The sequence below is a fragment of the Polyergus mexicanus genome, unplaced genomic scaffold (genome assembly GCF_030449975.1).
Source record: "Polyergus mexicanus isolate NDT 795.1 unplaced genomic scaffold, iyPolMexi1.0 SCAF_23, whole genome shotgun sequence".
Lineage (NCBI taxonomy): Eukaryota > Metazoa > Arthropoda > Insecta > Hymenoptera > Formicidae > Polyergus > Polyergus mexicanus.
Window position 1 is genome coordinate 4,877,472 of NW_027223343.1, and position 17,291 is coordinate 4,894,762.

Below are 17,291 nucleotides of genomic sequence, written 5' to 3' on the forward strand. Positions count from 1 at the left end.
CAGTTTAACAGAAAAAACACATGAAAGAGAGTGATCATTCCTCGAAAGTTTTTTTTTTTTACATTTAATAGGATTCTGATTTTTAAATTGTTCCGTCACATCACACTTTTGAGAAATTTGATTAAAGTTGGAAAATTGGATTATTTGAATGTATTTTATTATATAATTATAATATATATATATATACATGTAATGTGTTGGAGAAATTGTGTTACGATTGAAGTTAAATATAAAGTTAATAAAACTTTCAGCTTTCTGCAGAAATTTGTTGCCTCGATTATGATTAATAAAATATTTATCATTAAATTTTATAGTATCTATTGTGAAAAAGTTGCGAATTAAATCATTGAAGATCCAACAAATAGTATTCAATTATGTTTATTCAAACATAAGAGTTGAATGGTCGCTGAATTTTTTGACAACTTTAATTGCTTGAGACGTATGACGTTATGGAAAAATTTAAAAGCCAGAATCGTATTCAACGTTAAAAATATTACAGAAAATAGTTACTCTCTTTTTCATATGTTTAAAAAAAAAAAGTTATTTTCTATTGAATTAGGTAATGAAGAAATAATACAGAAATAACGAATTAATATATGGAAAAGGAGAGATTCATTTCGAGAAAATTATCTTTTAAAATGCAACCGTTAAATATCATATTATATTGCTATTTTAGTATCAAGTTCGACAGTATTAACACCTATGCGGTAACATAATTCTACATACGCTTTGAAAAAGCATGGATAATCCAGTTGAAAATTCATACCGCGCTCGTTCATTCAATTTATTTGCATTTCAAATTATATTTGGAAAAGCACCATCACATTCTCGCGCTGAATGAATTTTCTTCGAAGCGTATATCGCAAAGAAAAAAAAAAAAAAAAAAAAAAAAAAAATTGCGAACAATGTTCCATGATGTTTTCTGAAATAACGCGAAAGCCACAAATTCGCGCATAACAATATGCAAAAATTGAATGTTGCATTAACTTTGTAATCTTTTATATTGCTCGTATAATATAATTTTGTGTCCTCAAAATTTATTCCTAGAAATCGGACCTTAATATTCTTCGCAATTTATTATCGTGATGATGCAACAAGGATTCAGAAGGGTCAAGACCCTGCATTGTCGAAGATGAGATCTTTGGATCCCGTAAAATATGGTAGCGCAACTCGGACCATTTCCTTTTCCCCAAAGGACCATACCAACCACTGACAGCAAATGAACCTCCTGAGAGTTTTCGTAAAACCCTCTTTCCTATAAACGCCTCATCATTCGTATCCAGAAAATATGCAGTATATGACAGGCTATTTCTTTCCAAAAGAACATTTATCTTCCACGATGCTATTCAATAAAAAAGCCGAGCCTTGTTAAAATTCAAGACAAAACTTCGAAAGATGTCCAAAAGAGACGTCTAAGAGGGTGTCTAAAAAATAAGACGGCTTTCGGATCTTTGTATCGCACGGGAACACGAGCAGCTGCGCTTGAATTAATTACAATTCCTCGACACATGATAGATGGCAATATTGTCAAGATAATTCTCTTTGTTTGCAATTTTACGGCCCGCTTATTTGAGGCCTAACCAAACGATAAGAAAAGAATAATTTTTCCATCGAAAGTGTAGTACAAGTAAGCGCATAAATCGGGCACGAGGAGATCATGCAGACCTTTCTCGATCCTCCGCTATATAAGCTGGATCGATCTGGATACGGTTGGCTTCGCGAATGGTATAAAGAAAGCCACCCAATTTGAGAAACGAATACGAAACAAGCTCTACCTTAGAAATGAAAGCTCATCAAAGTCATTTACATAACTTTTACTCGACCTATTCCCCAACATCAACTGTCTATTTTTATGAAATCCTCACATGGTTTCGATGTTATGTAATACACGCGTTACAAGTTAATGCCTACAGGATAATCGAGAAAATCTTTGACAGAAAGCTTTTTTCAAGTGTTTGTTTTCGTGATAAATTTCTTGACAGACCCTCTGATTTAACAGTCTAGAATATTTGTTATGTATTTGATGCAATAATAGAGAATGTTCTTGAAAACTTTGAAATAATTTATTAATAATTAAAACGCACTTTTAAAACAACACATATCAGAAAACTCTTGAATATCATTTATGTGCAGCATATAATTACGGTTTAAATTTGAATAAAGCTGAAATGTTTAAAATTTTTATAACGACAAAGAAAGAGTTCAAAATATTATATCCGAAAACGATTCTTTTTTCGGATATACAAATTTCTATTAAAAAAAAAAAATTATTATAATTTATTATATAAAGATAACTGTATGTTAATATATATTATATTATGTATAATATTAATTATCGATATATTTTTTTTGTGAAAACTGCATACCTAAAATATCTGCAAGCCGTATTTATGCACATCATAATCTCAACAGATTAAAAAAAAATGGTTCATCTCTTTCATTTTCATACATAAACCAACTTAAAGCTTTAAATTAGTTGAATTTAAAAAATATTTAATAAATTTAGTTTAATGATACTGTTCATCAAAAAGCATAATATTTATGAATCTTTATATTTATATTTATAATATATGAATCTTTTTGAATATTTATGAATCTTTTAGCTTCGTTATCATTAAAACTTTAACGCTTTGTCTAAATTTAAATCGTAATCATACATCGTGTAGAAACTTAAATAATCGAACTGAATGTATTATAATTAAATCATACGCGGACAATATTCCCGACTCATATTCCCAAAATTTAAGTCTCAATTCAGACTAGTGGATTCATTTGTATCTTTCGGAGAATTACTCTGTAATAATAACATTTCTCTTTCAAGAATCTACTTAGTACCGCGTATTAGGGCGTAATATTATATTCGGCCCTTAACGTTAGAACATTGATATCACAATTTGGGATTAAGCCGCAAGCCGATTAAGTGGAAATCCTCACGGTATAACCAGGCAAGGACCGAGTATGGAAACTTGGAGAATCTGGAATTTGGAATGCATATATTACATATAGTGTCTCTCTTAGTGTTCATTTTCGGATTAACATCCGCAAACCAACTGGCAAAAAGCACGTTGAGAAACGTCAAGGACGTTCGCTTGTGACAGCCGTTACGAGAAAGTTCTCTCTCTCTCACTTTTGCGCTGGTAACAATGTTCTCGCGCAATTGGTGCACGTATGCAGCACTATCTCAAATACGAGACAATATATTGTAGAACATTTGAGGTCGAGAGATATCTTCTCATACATACGCGAGATACATCAGTTTCGCCGAGAGTATCACATTTAAAAAAAATCGACGGAATTAATTGCCTCGGACATTTTCGAGAGACGAAACGTTTAATTTACATTGACAAGCAAAAGATCGAAAGCGTTTTCCGCGAAAATAAAAATTGCCGCGATTGATATCGGAATAAATATACGTGATCGGTTCATCAAGATTGATCCAGAATTTTTAATATAATTCCCAATAAAATAAAAATTTTTTTTTTTCACAAATCAATCTTGAACCGTGTGATATATTCACTTTAAATCGATTATATTTCTAGCGTAAAAAAAAAAAAAAAAATAATGTTTTTTTTTGTCATTTCTATCTTGAGGAGAAAAGATATATTTTATTCGAACGTTTAGATTTTTCTATTTGCCAACGCGTAGAATTTTGTACAGAATAGCATTGCGCACGAAATCTCGAAGACATCAGATAAAGGACAAAAGGAATAAGATACAGCGAGAGAAATGCGATCAGACCGCGGGGCAAACTCCGTTCTGAACTTTATCTTTGAGAATAGAATGACGGAATTGAAACGTTGGATATATATATATAATAGAGTAAAACGAAAAAAAAAAAACACTCACCGTTCTTTTCAAGTAAGATCAAACTCGGATTCGATCTCCTCGAGAAAGAGGCTCGAAATTTCCTATTCGCAAAAAAAATAATCCACGCTCGGCTCTCGCGCGACGAGATAGAACGTAACGGGGGGAAGAAAAAAAAACAAATTTTCGTTATCGTCATTGTCATCTTTACGATTCGTATGCGTCGCAAGTGAACTCGGGAATCATCTCAGTCGTAGACCCATTCGTCTTTGTACATTTTTTCCTGTAGGAACACGGCGATCCCTAACGAATAGCTCGTTGAAATGGGTCATGGACGGAGATGAAAAAAAGAGGTTGCTCTTTGTTTTACTCTTTCAGCCTCGTCGTCCTGTTCTAAACATGGAATTCTTTTTGGCTGCCACGTTGAACTTATTACATCATACGAACGCACTCGGAATGGACAGAAAAATCTTGTCGCAATTTAATCCAAGAATCTCGGTCCAATTTAATGTTCCTCTTTCTCTCTCTCATATAAATTTTTAGATAAGAGTCCATCTCCAATGTTTAATATATAGCTTATTAAATTCTCATTAGAAGGTTTACGCGATGGCTCGCGTAATCATGGAAGTTCTCATCATTATTAGCATCATTATCCATCTATCTCGAGTTCATTAGGCGTTTCTATTTGCTAAAGAAATTTTACGGATATACGCGTAAAAATTCTAAATTATCGTATAATTTCCTTTGACGTTGTCCCGTTATTAGATATCGTCCGCGTGTTTCTCCCGAGATTTTTCAAGAAAATGACTCGCGCACGGATACATCCGCTCTCGGGGGCGTAAAGACGGAATCGCTCGACGGTGTTTGAAGGGAGGTCGCTGTAATTTCGCGGGCGACATGATTCTGACATACCGCCGGAATTTGATCCTACTACATACGTATCTCGCGTGAAATAGCCTGACTACTGGATATTAGAAAATGGATTTCGCGACCGCTTTCGTCGCCTTATTGTCTGACCTTCCCGATCCACCGCACGAACTTCCATTTGTCGAAATTGCGGGAAGACACGCTGCACTTCTACCCTCCTTTCTCATTCTTATACTGCTGGTAATCTTCGCTCACAGTCAGCGATATGAGTTTTACGATTTGATCTGCCTCTCACTCTTTCTCAAAAAGAAATCAAATGTATATATGTATATATTAACGCGCTTTTACGCTACGACAGAGGTTTAAAGCTTTCCGAGGTGCATCAGTTGCATAAACATGATTTCATCTATTTATGATATTATCATCTCATACTTCTTTTTGCGTCCCGCTTTCGCGTCTTCCTCGTTCGAGGACATATTTTCGCAACGCGTCTTGTCTCTGATAAAAGAAGACTGACTGATGCTGAACGCTCTCTGCCTGATCTATTATCCCTCCCGATACAATCTGTCTCCTTAGCAAGGAAAATTTGTCGCAAAATTCCATCTAAAATTCTCCGATACATCGCGCATGATATCATACTCTTAGCAATTTAGCACCTAATTTTATATTTTAATGAAAAAGTAATAGCGTAATTTTAGGTACTACAACATTATACATACTCTTGATTATGACGATTATATTATTTTTTATATTCGTATATATATATCTAAAAAAAAAAAATCTTAAATAAGAAATATAATAAATAATATTAAAAAAAAAAAAAAATATTTTAATCGATCTGTGTTTAAACAAAATGATTTAATTAGATCATCCAATCGTATGTAATTTTAGCTCTCTTTATTGATTACAATTTTTAATGTAAACTTTGTTTTAGGTACATGGCCATTGTAAATCCTTTGAGACCACGTATGGGAAAGAAGGCAACGCTGTGCGTTGCAATCGTTATTTGGATCGTCGGGGCAATACTTTCTTTACCGATGCTGCTTTTCTACACCACTTACACCCAGAACTTTATGAACGGTGAGGTCCGCGTCATCTGCTATAGCGATTGGCCAAATAGAGACGCTAACGGGCTCAGTTACGACGAATATTTGTAAGTCGAATATCTTAATAATAGACAAACATATATTTGCACGAACTTTTTAGCATTTATATATTTTATAAATTTTTAAGCATATAAACTCGAAAGAGCGTGAGGAGTGAAGGATCGCGAGTCCTCAAAATACATGCGTTCCATCCGTGCGATCAAATCGGCTGTGATCGGGTTATAATTATAGATAAAGATCTATTCCACAATTGTGTTCTGTACGATAGTACATTGAGATAGGGTGGCGAGAACGTTTCGTCAAGATAATTTCGCGCTCGCCCCGAGGCGAGTTTCCTGTTTCCCAATTGAAAGATTCGGACACGTTATAGCTCGAAAACCATCCGGCTATCGTGATTAGCACGTCATGTATAAAATCACGCACGCGACCGGAGAATTTCTAATTCCCGCTATAGACGCTGATTTCGAACGGCCATTAATTCCCTAAATAATTTGCGTCACTTAATCAAAGCTTCTGCTTTGATTCTAGATCTATCCATCGTTCTAAATCCGCGAACCGTTCTAAGAATTTCACCGAGTCCTGCAATCGCGAGACTCACACTCACAAGCTCGTTCATTTCGTTCTTTGCTCGATTATCTTTAATTGTCCAAAGTGTAACAGGGCGTTTCGTCCTTTCGTCGTTTGATCGATATAAAAACGTCCGTCCAAATTGACCCCTTTGAAACTCATCAGATAATATAATTTCGTCATGAACCACATTTTATATAAGCTATATGTAGATATATCGTCTTCTTGCGACTTTATACGCTCTGAAAAATCACGCGAGACGTAAAACTTTATTCCACGTTGTACGAGTTATCGCAGATAAAAAAACTAATCGAAAATTCATCATGGCTCAACGTGATCAAGCTTACGGAAGCATTACAGATTACCATATAGACCACTTATGTTTTTTTCGCTTTTTACGGTCATAAATAAATAAACCATCTCAAAATTCATGAACTCGCAAACAAACAGCGTTATTAAAAAACGTGCAATTTTATGTAACGCGAAACGCATATCGTTATTCAACGAAACACATAATTAATAGTTTATCTGTTTCCTTTTTGTATGCAATTTCAAGATTTTCACATTGCGGCTAATCCGCGTGTATTATCATAGGCTTACTCTCGATATTGCAAAGATTTTTCCGAATATATTTCCTCTCCTTTCAGACGAAGATTCCTAGGTATAGTATAATTCTCGCGTTAAGTGCAGCGGATGCAAATCCGTATAAATGTCGATATTAACGCGGCGAGAAACGCCATTCACATCCATCGTTTCTCGATTATTCCGGGATCCGTTCGTTCCGTTCGTCATTAAACACGCTTACCACATTGCCTTCTTTTTACGCGTCGGCGTGTTTCAAATCAAGATTACGCGAGTGAAAGCCGATGAATTCGCGCGTTTTTATGCTGGAAATTTCAGTTACTGTGAGTTGTGCTCGTGACATCTCGTAATCCGATTGCAGCGCGAGCACGGTAATCCATTAATAAACTCATTATCATTCGTTAATCATTCTAATGCCGAATACGTTTTAACATACTTGTTCAGATAAGCTAGATGCTCGCGGTCGAACAATAGCTGTTAGCATCGCTTTTTTATCTTAATTAACGTAATTAAGGCATGCGCGGATAGAAGAGGATTAACCTTGATTAGAAACATCGCACCCACAGAAAAGATTTCCGGATCTAATGCTATTACTCTTCAACCTATCATAAAATAGGATCGATATAGCGACAATCGTATTCATTATTGAAAAAGGAATATTTTAATCTTAAATGGAAAATTCTTAAATCTAGAATAAAATGCTCTTGGTGCTATCCCGTTAATTTTCTCACAAAGATGAAGATGGAAATTTGTAGCGATCTAACATCAAGTTATTCTAAATGCAAAAATATAATAAGCTTAGATTTGTATACGTTACTCTTGTCTCAAGATAATAAGACAATCTTATTTAATTCGAGAGAGAAGAATAGGAATTATTGATTTAATTTTAAAATTGTTTTATTTTTATACCGCATAAGTTTGTGATACGATTAAATATGTCAAGAATATTTTTTGTCTCGTTATCAGAAATCCTTTCTGAGAATGCGAGGAAAATAATGATAATTTACAAATTTAAATAGATGGTAACTTAGTCAACGCGCCTCTTACGTTAGCACCTCTCGCGATATGCGAATTAAAAATATGAATATATTTATTGCTCTTAAAATACAATACTTGCTCGCTTAAAATATTCAAATCTTTTGAATCTTTAGAATTCAGCCCGTGATCATCTCGCAAATTGTATCTAATGAAAAATTGTTATTTTTACAAGCTTTTCATATTATATTCGTTTAAATGCCCTCTTTCCCGCTATAAATTTCAATAGCGATGCCGCAAATCGATACTTGTATCTGATTCGTTGAAGATCAGCAGTAATTATACGATTATTGTTAGCCGCGCAACGTGTAAATGATTACACGTTTCGAAAACGCTGCGATCTCAACATAATCATCGTTCGACCAATTGTAATTTAATAATACCATTGACACGCTTCGGTCGATGGCAAACAACAATCTGGGATATGCGCATATCGTTTGTCACTTCATTAGGTCTAATAATATGTACACTCGCCGTAATATCCGTCACGTCACACGATAATCGCGGCTGGTGAATTATTTTCATCGGAAATCGACGCCTCCGAAAACGCGCCACAAGAGATAGCGCTTTTAAACGAAAGCACGATACTTTCATTCGGATACATTCATACGGACCACCTCTTTCGTCTCTCTCCGTTTAACGTAAATTTATTATGTCGAGAGTGCGCTATCACACTTGAAATAAAACACATGATTCGGCGAAATATCGACACAGATAAATTTGACTGTGCGAACCGTAAATTACACCGTTGAATATGATCAATATGTCAAATATCTGATGATCTGATGATCTGAGCACATCTAAAATTGAGATTACCTCAATGAGGATTTCATTGCGGCCTATTACTTCTACAGCATTTTTAATTTCCGATTCAAGACCTCTGCAGTGCAATTAAATTACATTTTCCTGCTAAGGAAAAACGAAATTAATTGGAAAACAGAATCTTTTCTGTTTAAGCTCTTGAAGCTTTCAAGGCATCAAGATACTTTAATTCGAGTTAAAATGACGCAATCTCAGCTTTCTAGCTAAGGAAGAGTCGACTGTAATTCTTTTATGATTAGAAAGAAAAATATATTTCTCAAGACACTCTGTGAAATAGAAATTTTGATATGTCAAAAAATAAATTTTTTCACAGGTACAACGTTATCTTTATGATACTGACGTACTTTTTACCAATCGGATCCATGACATTCACATACGCCAGGATCGGCCTGGAATTGTGGGGCTCGCAGAGCATCGGCGAAGCCACAGCCAGACAGCTCGAAAACATTCGAAGTAAACGAAGGGTATGTATCGCGTATATAAATAAAAATATCCGCAATACAATCAGGTGTTGAAATTGCTTTCATTTCATCGAAAGAAACATTTGATCGAAAGGCGATTTGAAACAGCAAAAAAGTTTCCTCTTTTTTCTGTCCGTTTTTTTAAATAAAGATAATACATTCTATTAAATATTAAAGAAAAATTAAATTGTTCTCGCTCTAAATATTCATAAACAAAGGAGAAATAGATGTTGATAAATTTCGTAAATTCGCGATCAGATTTATTATACATTCAATGGTACTTAAATAATTAAGATTCAGTGTCATGCATATATACAGGGTGTCCTAGACCACCCGTACACCCCTTTTCTTTCAAAAACTAAGCATTTTAGAGAAATATAGAGATATCGGCTTTATCCGACCCTCGTAAACTCGGCTTATCGGCGCTGTTTCACTAGCTGTGGGGGGTAAGGGAAAGAGAGAGAGACAGAGAGAGAGAGAGGATTCCGCGGTTTCTTCCCTTATGAATAACATTAGCGATTCTCCAATAATATCCTGATAGCAATGCGTTACGCGTAGGAATTTCGAAATTTGTCCTCGTCTTTTCTTATCTCTTGACGGCTCTATGATAATTTTTGCTGTTTGTATATGATGAATGAACGAATTATACAAACGGCTCTCTTGTCTCGAAACCGTACAGAATTAAAAACAAATACGTATAAAATTATGCAAAAGACGCACAGAATGTCCGAATCTACTGCGCGATTTCTTCAGATGCATAGATTATAGACACCCTGTGTACAAATCTCATTTTATAAACAATAATTAATGATACTTATATATTTAATTTCCGCGAACATTTATCAGTTGAAAAAAAATTAGCTATACGAAGCTTAGTATGAGTGATTATATTTCATTTTCATATTTCGCTGCATACGAGACGAGATAGCAAATGTCATTATGACGCGACGGTGATTTCGCCGTAACTTAAGACCTCTTTCCAATTGGGTACAATTTGCAATGATGTCCGCAGTGCTTAACTGCGGATCGAAGATCACACGTATATATACGCGAGAAGCGACTACGTGCAGTCGCTAAAATACTACAGAGACACGGGGTTTGAATCTGAAGCCGTAACTTGTAATTAGACTGCCCGACCTGCATCTCTGCTCGGACACGTCGCGGGCCTTTACTTCCGACACTTTGACTTTAACTCCTGACTACTCTCGGTCAATAAAGCTCGCAGCAGGAAGTTTCATCTGTTCACTGCAGGTAATAATACGACGTAGAAACGCTTAACTAATTCTGGTCGCAGCAAGAAATAGAGATAGAAAAGGAAGAATAGTGCCAGCCCCTCAAGGGATGCGATATTTTTTGTCTTCGAGAGAAATATTTGTGCGATTTAACTCGGCTCGCGCGATATAAGCGACGAATATCGATCGACTCGATATATGTCCATTGTGTCATCTGTGTTTCGCGATCACGATGGAAAATAAATTACGGAGACACACGTTTCTAGGGTTGCACGAGATACCAAGACTAGTTTTGGTCTTGTCTTGATCTAGTCTTGAATTTCAAGACAAGACCAAGACAAGATTTTAAATTAATTATCAAGACAATACCAAAACAAATTATCAAGATTCTTGATCTTATCGAGAAGTCTTGGTTTTCAAAAAAAAGTTATCTAATTGTTCCCGATCTCTGAACGGAGATTTTAATTAATATGGAAATAGGCGAGAAAGACAAAAAATTTTATTTATTGTTAGTAAATCAAAACATTTATAAATTTAAAAACTTTAAAAAATTTAAATTTAAAGAGTCTGCGCATCATTATCATTACACACATTAATGTGACATAAAAATAGCGCAAATTAATTACTTTATATTACTTAATTTATAAAGTTTAACTTCAATACTTACGTTTAAAAATATATCTATCGCTTTTAGTTTTTCTGACAATATTTTATTTCTCATTGCTTTTAATCCAAATAAATCTTCATATGCTTTTTTATGATCTTTCTCCAAATGTTTTTTTTAATCCAGTAGCGTTACTATTTTTCATTTTTATTTCTTTAGTCACATTTTCTTTTCGACATAATAAACATACGCCGATTTTTTCATTGTTTCTTGTTTCATACTTAAAATAAGTTTTCTATGTGCATTGTTTAACTGCACTTACTTCCGAACTTTCATTATCACTTTCGGAAATGTTTGCATATTTAGCGGAAGAACTTGGTTTTCGTTTTTAGACTTCGTCTGCACAATCGAGACGTGAGCATACGCGGTAAAAAAGAGACGAAAATCGTGCTCGGCGCTTCGGATAACAGAAGAAATCAGATATACTTACTATTTTCTGTTTTTTATCAAGCTGACAAATAATTTAGTGTTAAATAAAAACTGTTAATAAAAATCAAGGCAAGACAAGACAAGACAAGATCTTTGATACAAAAATCCTCTCAAGACCAAGACAAGATTAAAATTTTCAAGACCAAAACAATATTTTTGCGAATATTGTCTTGTCTTGGGTCTCGTGCAACCCTACACGTTTCTTACTTCTGCCGTTGCCTTTATTACACGAACGCTGCAATATTGCGCGGGGCGAGAAAATAAATGAAACGTAATTATCGGATACAAAAGTGAGATTGACGTATAATGAATTCGCGACAAGGAGCACAGATCGATACGAATACAACAGCTGCATATTTTCTCGAACCCATTCAACAAGTTACACCCGCGTAATTCAATGCTAACAAATCATCATTCCGATAAACGAACACGATACGCATTTCTGTAACTAATCTCAGAAATTTCTGTAATAAAAACTGCCATAGTTTTTTTATAAAAATTTGTTTTAATTTGGAAATCGTCAAATTGAAATTATTGACCAGCCATCAAGTTAAAAATTACGTTAGTTGACAACTTTATCGTTTTCTCACCTTCTTAAAAATTAGAAAAAAGAAAAAAATATTTGAAAGAAACCATACGTTAACACTCTGCGTGCGCAATAAAGTCTATTACAAATCTAATAAGTAATTAATCATTATTATCGACCTTGTTTTTTCTCGATAAGAATATGCACGAAGAGCGATAATGGAAATAATAAAGGTAGCTGTGTGCGCAAAACTTGGTGAAGTGAAAAATGAATCAGCTATTTTAGCTGTTCTCACACTTTGGTTTTTAATTATAATTTCTATTTCACGTGCAGAGCTCCGAGTTTTTGCTCTTATACGTAGAACCGTATAGATAATGGTAACTTAAACAGTTTATATATCTTTCATAATTAAAATATATATCTAATAAATAAAATTGTAAAATCCAATGTGGGAGGAATAAAGATTAAATGTGGAATCTTATATCGTTTTATGTATTATCAAGCAATTCTAATGAGTACCATGTATAAAACATTTAAAGGCGGCTTTGCATTTCGAATAATTCATAAATCCATTTATTATTCGTTTACGTTTGTCGAAGGAAAAACCCTTCAATTCGTCTGAGAATTCGCGAAGGAAAAAAGGGAGATTATATAAGAATAAGCCGTGCGCGCGTGAGTTCAAGGGGAATCTCTAGTTTAAGCTACCTTCCTCGGCATGTTCAAGTGCGGCAACAGCCCTATTGGATTTCGATTAGACGACAAAAGGTGTCTGCTCTGCCATATTCGGAATCGCTGCTCCATTCCGTCACATATCGAGGTAAAATGTTCCGACCGCCGACATACAGGCGTGCGGGTTTCACGTCCGTCACAGGGTCAGTCCGTGTATTACAAGTGGCACTCCGAGTCCTTATGTAGACATACCGTACGATATGTGTGAACACAAACGGCCTGTATATCTCCTATATGGTAGAGACCTTGGTGTATCACAATAACCGCGATATAGCTACTCCATCGTTAACGGTACACAAACATAATCTTTATACTTGTTATCCACATATATTTCTATTCTAAAAAAAAAAAATACTAGCGCGATCTTTTTGTATGTCTTTAATAAGTTCTCTCTTGAGATACAATTTGTTTGAAAACTGCTTCATTCGGAGGAATTCGGTTTAGTCAAACGATTATAAGCCGCCCATTCCGTTAAATTTACATACGAATGGAGCAAAACTATAAAGCTTTTTTCATTATTGCGTATCGTTTATGTTTCCCTTCCTTTCTTAGTTCTTAGGTAATTGTCAGAAACGGTACTCTTGAAAAATTTTAAATCTCTTGATCGTATGATGTTTGAAATGCATAGGGAATATGTGTGGTTTAAAGAAGGTGAGCGCGAAACATAAGCTGAAGGAAGAAAGAGTCGCTTTTAAATTTGAATTGCGAATATGTTTAAAACGTACTTGAGCGTGTTGTACATTTGCAATGTTTCCATTAGCCTTATGCACCAAATATGTGTATTCTGTTCCACATGTGCGTAGAAAATTGACTTATTTAATGCTTCGCTAAATACGAAAATGATAAGAATTGGATTTGATTCGTTTCCTTGAATGTATGGCGATTAGACAATTAAATCTCATCTCTACTTAATCAAATCTTCGATGAGAAAAAAGTAATCAATTCCCGAAACGTTACCATAAATTTTTCGATACTTCAACTTGAGCATCAGCTAAATTTCTTTTATAGTCTTCGACAATCATATTTCTTTTACACTCTTATGTGTCGCGAAAGAACATAGAGTCTCCGAGACTCTCGTATCGAACGTGCACTCAATTCGCGTCAGGGAAATACGAGAAACGGAAACGGTGAAGTATTATATAAATGTGCACGCTATTACAAACCAGTGAGAATAATAGAGGAACTAATAGCGAGGTTAGCCTCTGACATTGTGTGAGGAAGAAAGGATAGATGTCGGTTAATAATCGTATCGGGACGCACTACTTCCTCGACCTTAATTAGACTTACCCTCGACAGCCACGCGCGGCGTCCGTTCTCCTGCTGGATAAGATACGGCGAATGGATATGGTCCGTGAGCCGAATTGAATAGTGTCGGTCTTCCTCTTACTATTTTGGGAACCCTGATCAATGAAACCGATTCTTTTCTTTCAACTGCCGGAAGAATCCGCATCGATAGAAATCCGCTAATTTCTCTTACCATTCGGGTCTCTTGGATCGTGTCTCTTTCTTTCTGAAAGTAAACGCAATTATACACGAACAATTAATCATTATATAATTCCTAATTGGCACGCTTTCCTCGATTTTAGTCAAATTTGAGGATGAAAAATTTCAAAATATTAGATATTATATACCTTTTATCTATTTTTTTTTTTTCATCCACCTACCTATTCATTAGTCACACTTGAAGAAAATGTGAGTAAAATTATTAGAGAAAAAAAAACAAAGAAAAGAAAGAGGAAGATAAATTAGAAACAAGACAGTTTTTCGCGCTATCCAACATTCATTGTTTGCCGCGAAGAGAATGCATTTTTTCTAGCGAGGAAGAAAAATGCAGATTCTTACTCGACTTTGTGAAGAATGTGGGATAGAAGCAACAAGAATGCTGAGCGTATCGCAAAGCCCCCCAGACACTTGGACGAAGGTCCACATAAATATATATCACGGACCGTTGCGCAATTTTTTGAGCGTATTTACACCGGAATATTAAAGTCGTCTCTTCCAATGCAAATTGACAATGCGTATACATTGATTTGACTATAATAGATTACAATCATATAAATCACACAATTTTCCCTCCGTATATCTCATTCAAATCATGTATATACCTACACACACGTGAGAAGAATAAAAATCTATCTTTCAATTATCTAAAGAAGATAATAAAGTATAACTTGTAACTATCCTAAGAAATCCAATTTAATTCCAATTTAATCCAGTTTATTTCTCAAGTAGCTGTTCTCTGCAAGCTGTCTTCGTCTGATTACAAGAACTATACCTTGTGTGACATGGAATAGGTCGTTAATTTCAAAAGAAAGAAATAATCTCTCACCGAATGGTCAAAAGCACAATATAAGTAACGCGAAGAAAAGGATAAGAAGAAACATTACAATAATAAGAAAAGCGACGAAGGAATTGACACGTTTCGAACACTTTGTCATCGCGAATTTAATCATCCGTGCAACTCTTCGTGCGGAAAGTACGAATTAAAAAATACTTATTGCGTGTTTTTTATGAATCAGAGCTGCGAAGGATCGATAATAAAGATAATTTACCGAGATACAATAGATAGTTTTATTCTCGCGTTGCACGAATAAATAATTAACGCGAAGCTTGTTAATTGCCTCGCTTTATCAAACAGGAAATTATAAATGTATGAATTAATATCAATAATAATAATAACAATAATTTCAACAGGCGCAACATCATTCTAACTAATTTAGTGGATACAATTGTTAACCGCTTCTTACTGCCGTTCTATAATTAAATCTTGCACGTCATTTCTAACCGTAATTCATCGATCCTGCGACTCCATCTGTTATTTATCGATACGTTTTTCGCGGAATATTTAAATATTAAATATTTGAGAAAAATCCTCGTTCGCGGTACCCTAACGCGAATGAAATCTAACAAGTGTTTTCATTAAACTTATCGATATAAAATTATACATTTCATACATATCTCTATTATGCTTTATAAAATAAATAAGCTCATTTGCATATTATCAACTGTTTCGAATGTAATGTTTTTATATTATAATCTCTTCAATGATCGCTTTGCCTCGTCTCTCGTTATATTATTCGAGCAATACAATTTAAGTAACGTATAATTATAATTTAAGCACAATAATATAAGTTATCTCCGATTATTTATAATTGACTGAAATTTATGGCTGAAATTGTGATATGAATTGTGTTAAATTATGATACAATGGGAAGAGAAATTTATCACATGTTATCTATTTAATTCACTTTTGTAGATTTCTTATAATTATTAAATGTATGCAATATAAATTATTTTATATATCACCGGTCTTCTGTTTCTTACGTTGACATCGTCATGATAACATTGGAAAAGTTCGTGGAGAATCAATCGCGGATAAATGATCGACTTCTTAATAATTTTTCGTCTGATGGAAAACTTTTTTATATTCCAGGTCGTAAAAATGATGATAGTCGTAGTAGTGATATTCGCGGTATGCTGGCTTCCGTTTCATATGTACTTCATAGTGACGTCCTATCTGCCAGAGATTACAAATGAGCCATATATCCAGGAGGTTTTTCTCGGCATTTATTGGTTGGCGATGTCCAATAGCATGTACAACCCGATAATTTATTGTTGGATGAATACCAGGTAAGAGATACTTATGCTTTTCTACACTCGATCGTATTAAAAGTATATCATCTTGTCACTCCCCCGACGATATATATATATATATATTTTGTCTTATCAAATATATAATATATATTACGTAATTTCGATATATTTATAACGAAAATTGAGTTTTCGCCGGTTATATAATTCCAGAGTTATTTCCCTAAAGTCCATCTCCTACTTCGTAAGATAAGCGAGTACGTATAGACATATGGACAAATCCTCTCATTTATTAACAGAGTTCGCGAAAGTTTCCCTCTCGTCATTTCAGATATCGCGCTTCGCTTCCTAAATTTGTCTTTATCGCAATATCAAGGACCAACTTTAAATTATCCTATGTTAATTAGCACGGATTTTACACACACAAATTAAATATACGGATTTCCGATCTACAAAATATATTCTTCTTGAATCATTCTGAAACTATATGTATAAAATTAAATAATCCTTCGCTCTGAGAGAGTTTGAATTCCTCTCCCAACCCTCTCCTCCCTCTGTTTAGTATCATTTTTATTAAAGCGTGATATATATACATATACATTTCATTTTCAGATTCCATTACAACATTCAGTTACTATCTTTTTTAGATAAAAATCGAGATAAAAAAACTCATCGCGAGCGAGATGTACTCCGCATATCTATAAAACTATAAAGATCTGTAGAAATTAATTATACGTATATTGGTCATTCATCGCAATCTTTGAATTTAGCTTCATTTCAAAATTGTTAATTAAGAAAACCCGAGTGTCGGCGATTCATTTCACTACCTCGTCGAGAATGTTCGCCGAGAGTTAATCCAACGTAGCATAGAAGATA

The 17,291-nt window shown here is 34.4% G+C and overlaps 2 protein-coding genes across 8 annotated transcripts in view; one reads left to right on the forward strand and one right to left on the reverse strand.

Moving 5' to 3' along the window:
- LOC138942608 (RWD domain-containing protein 1) overlaps window positions 1–17,291 on the reverse strand; it is a 112,305-nt gene that overhangs the window by 91,159 nt on the left and 3,855 nt on the right. For both annotated transcript variants that reach the window (XM_070312964.1, XM_070312965.1), the window contains exon 2: window positions 14,112–14,334. In XM_070312964.1, the coding sequence (XP_070169065.1) occupies window positions 14,112–14,304 (193 nt within the window). In that variant the 5' untranslated portion in view covers window positions 14,305–14,334. The remainder of the gene's footprint in view (window positions 1–14,111; window positions 14,335–17,291) is intronic.
- LOC138942606 (tachykinin-like peptides receptor 99D) overlaps window positions 1–17,291 on the forward strand; it is a 76,746-nt gene that overhangs the window by 53,107 nt on the left and 6,348 nt on the right. For all 6 annotated transcript variants that reach the window (XR_011448342.1, XR_011448341.1, XM_070312959.1 and 3 more), the window contains exons 3-5: window positions 5,606–5,824; window positions 9,097–9,247; window positions 16,258–16,454. Coding sequence is in view for 4 of the 6 variants with exons in the window: in XM_070312959.1 (XP_070169060.1) it covers window positions 5,606–5,824; window positions 9,097–9,247; window positions 16,258–16,454 (567 nt within the window). In the remaining 2 variants the exon portion in view is untranslated. The remainder of the gene's footprint in view (window positions 1–5,605; window positions 5,825–9,096; window positions 9,248–16,257; window positions 16,455–17,291) is intronic.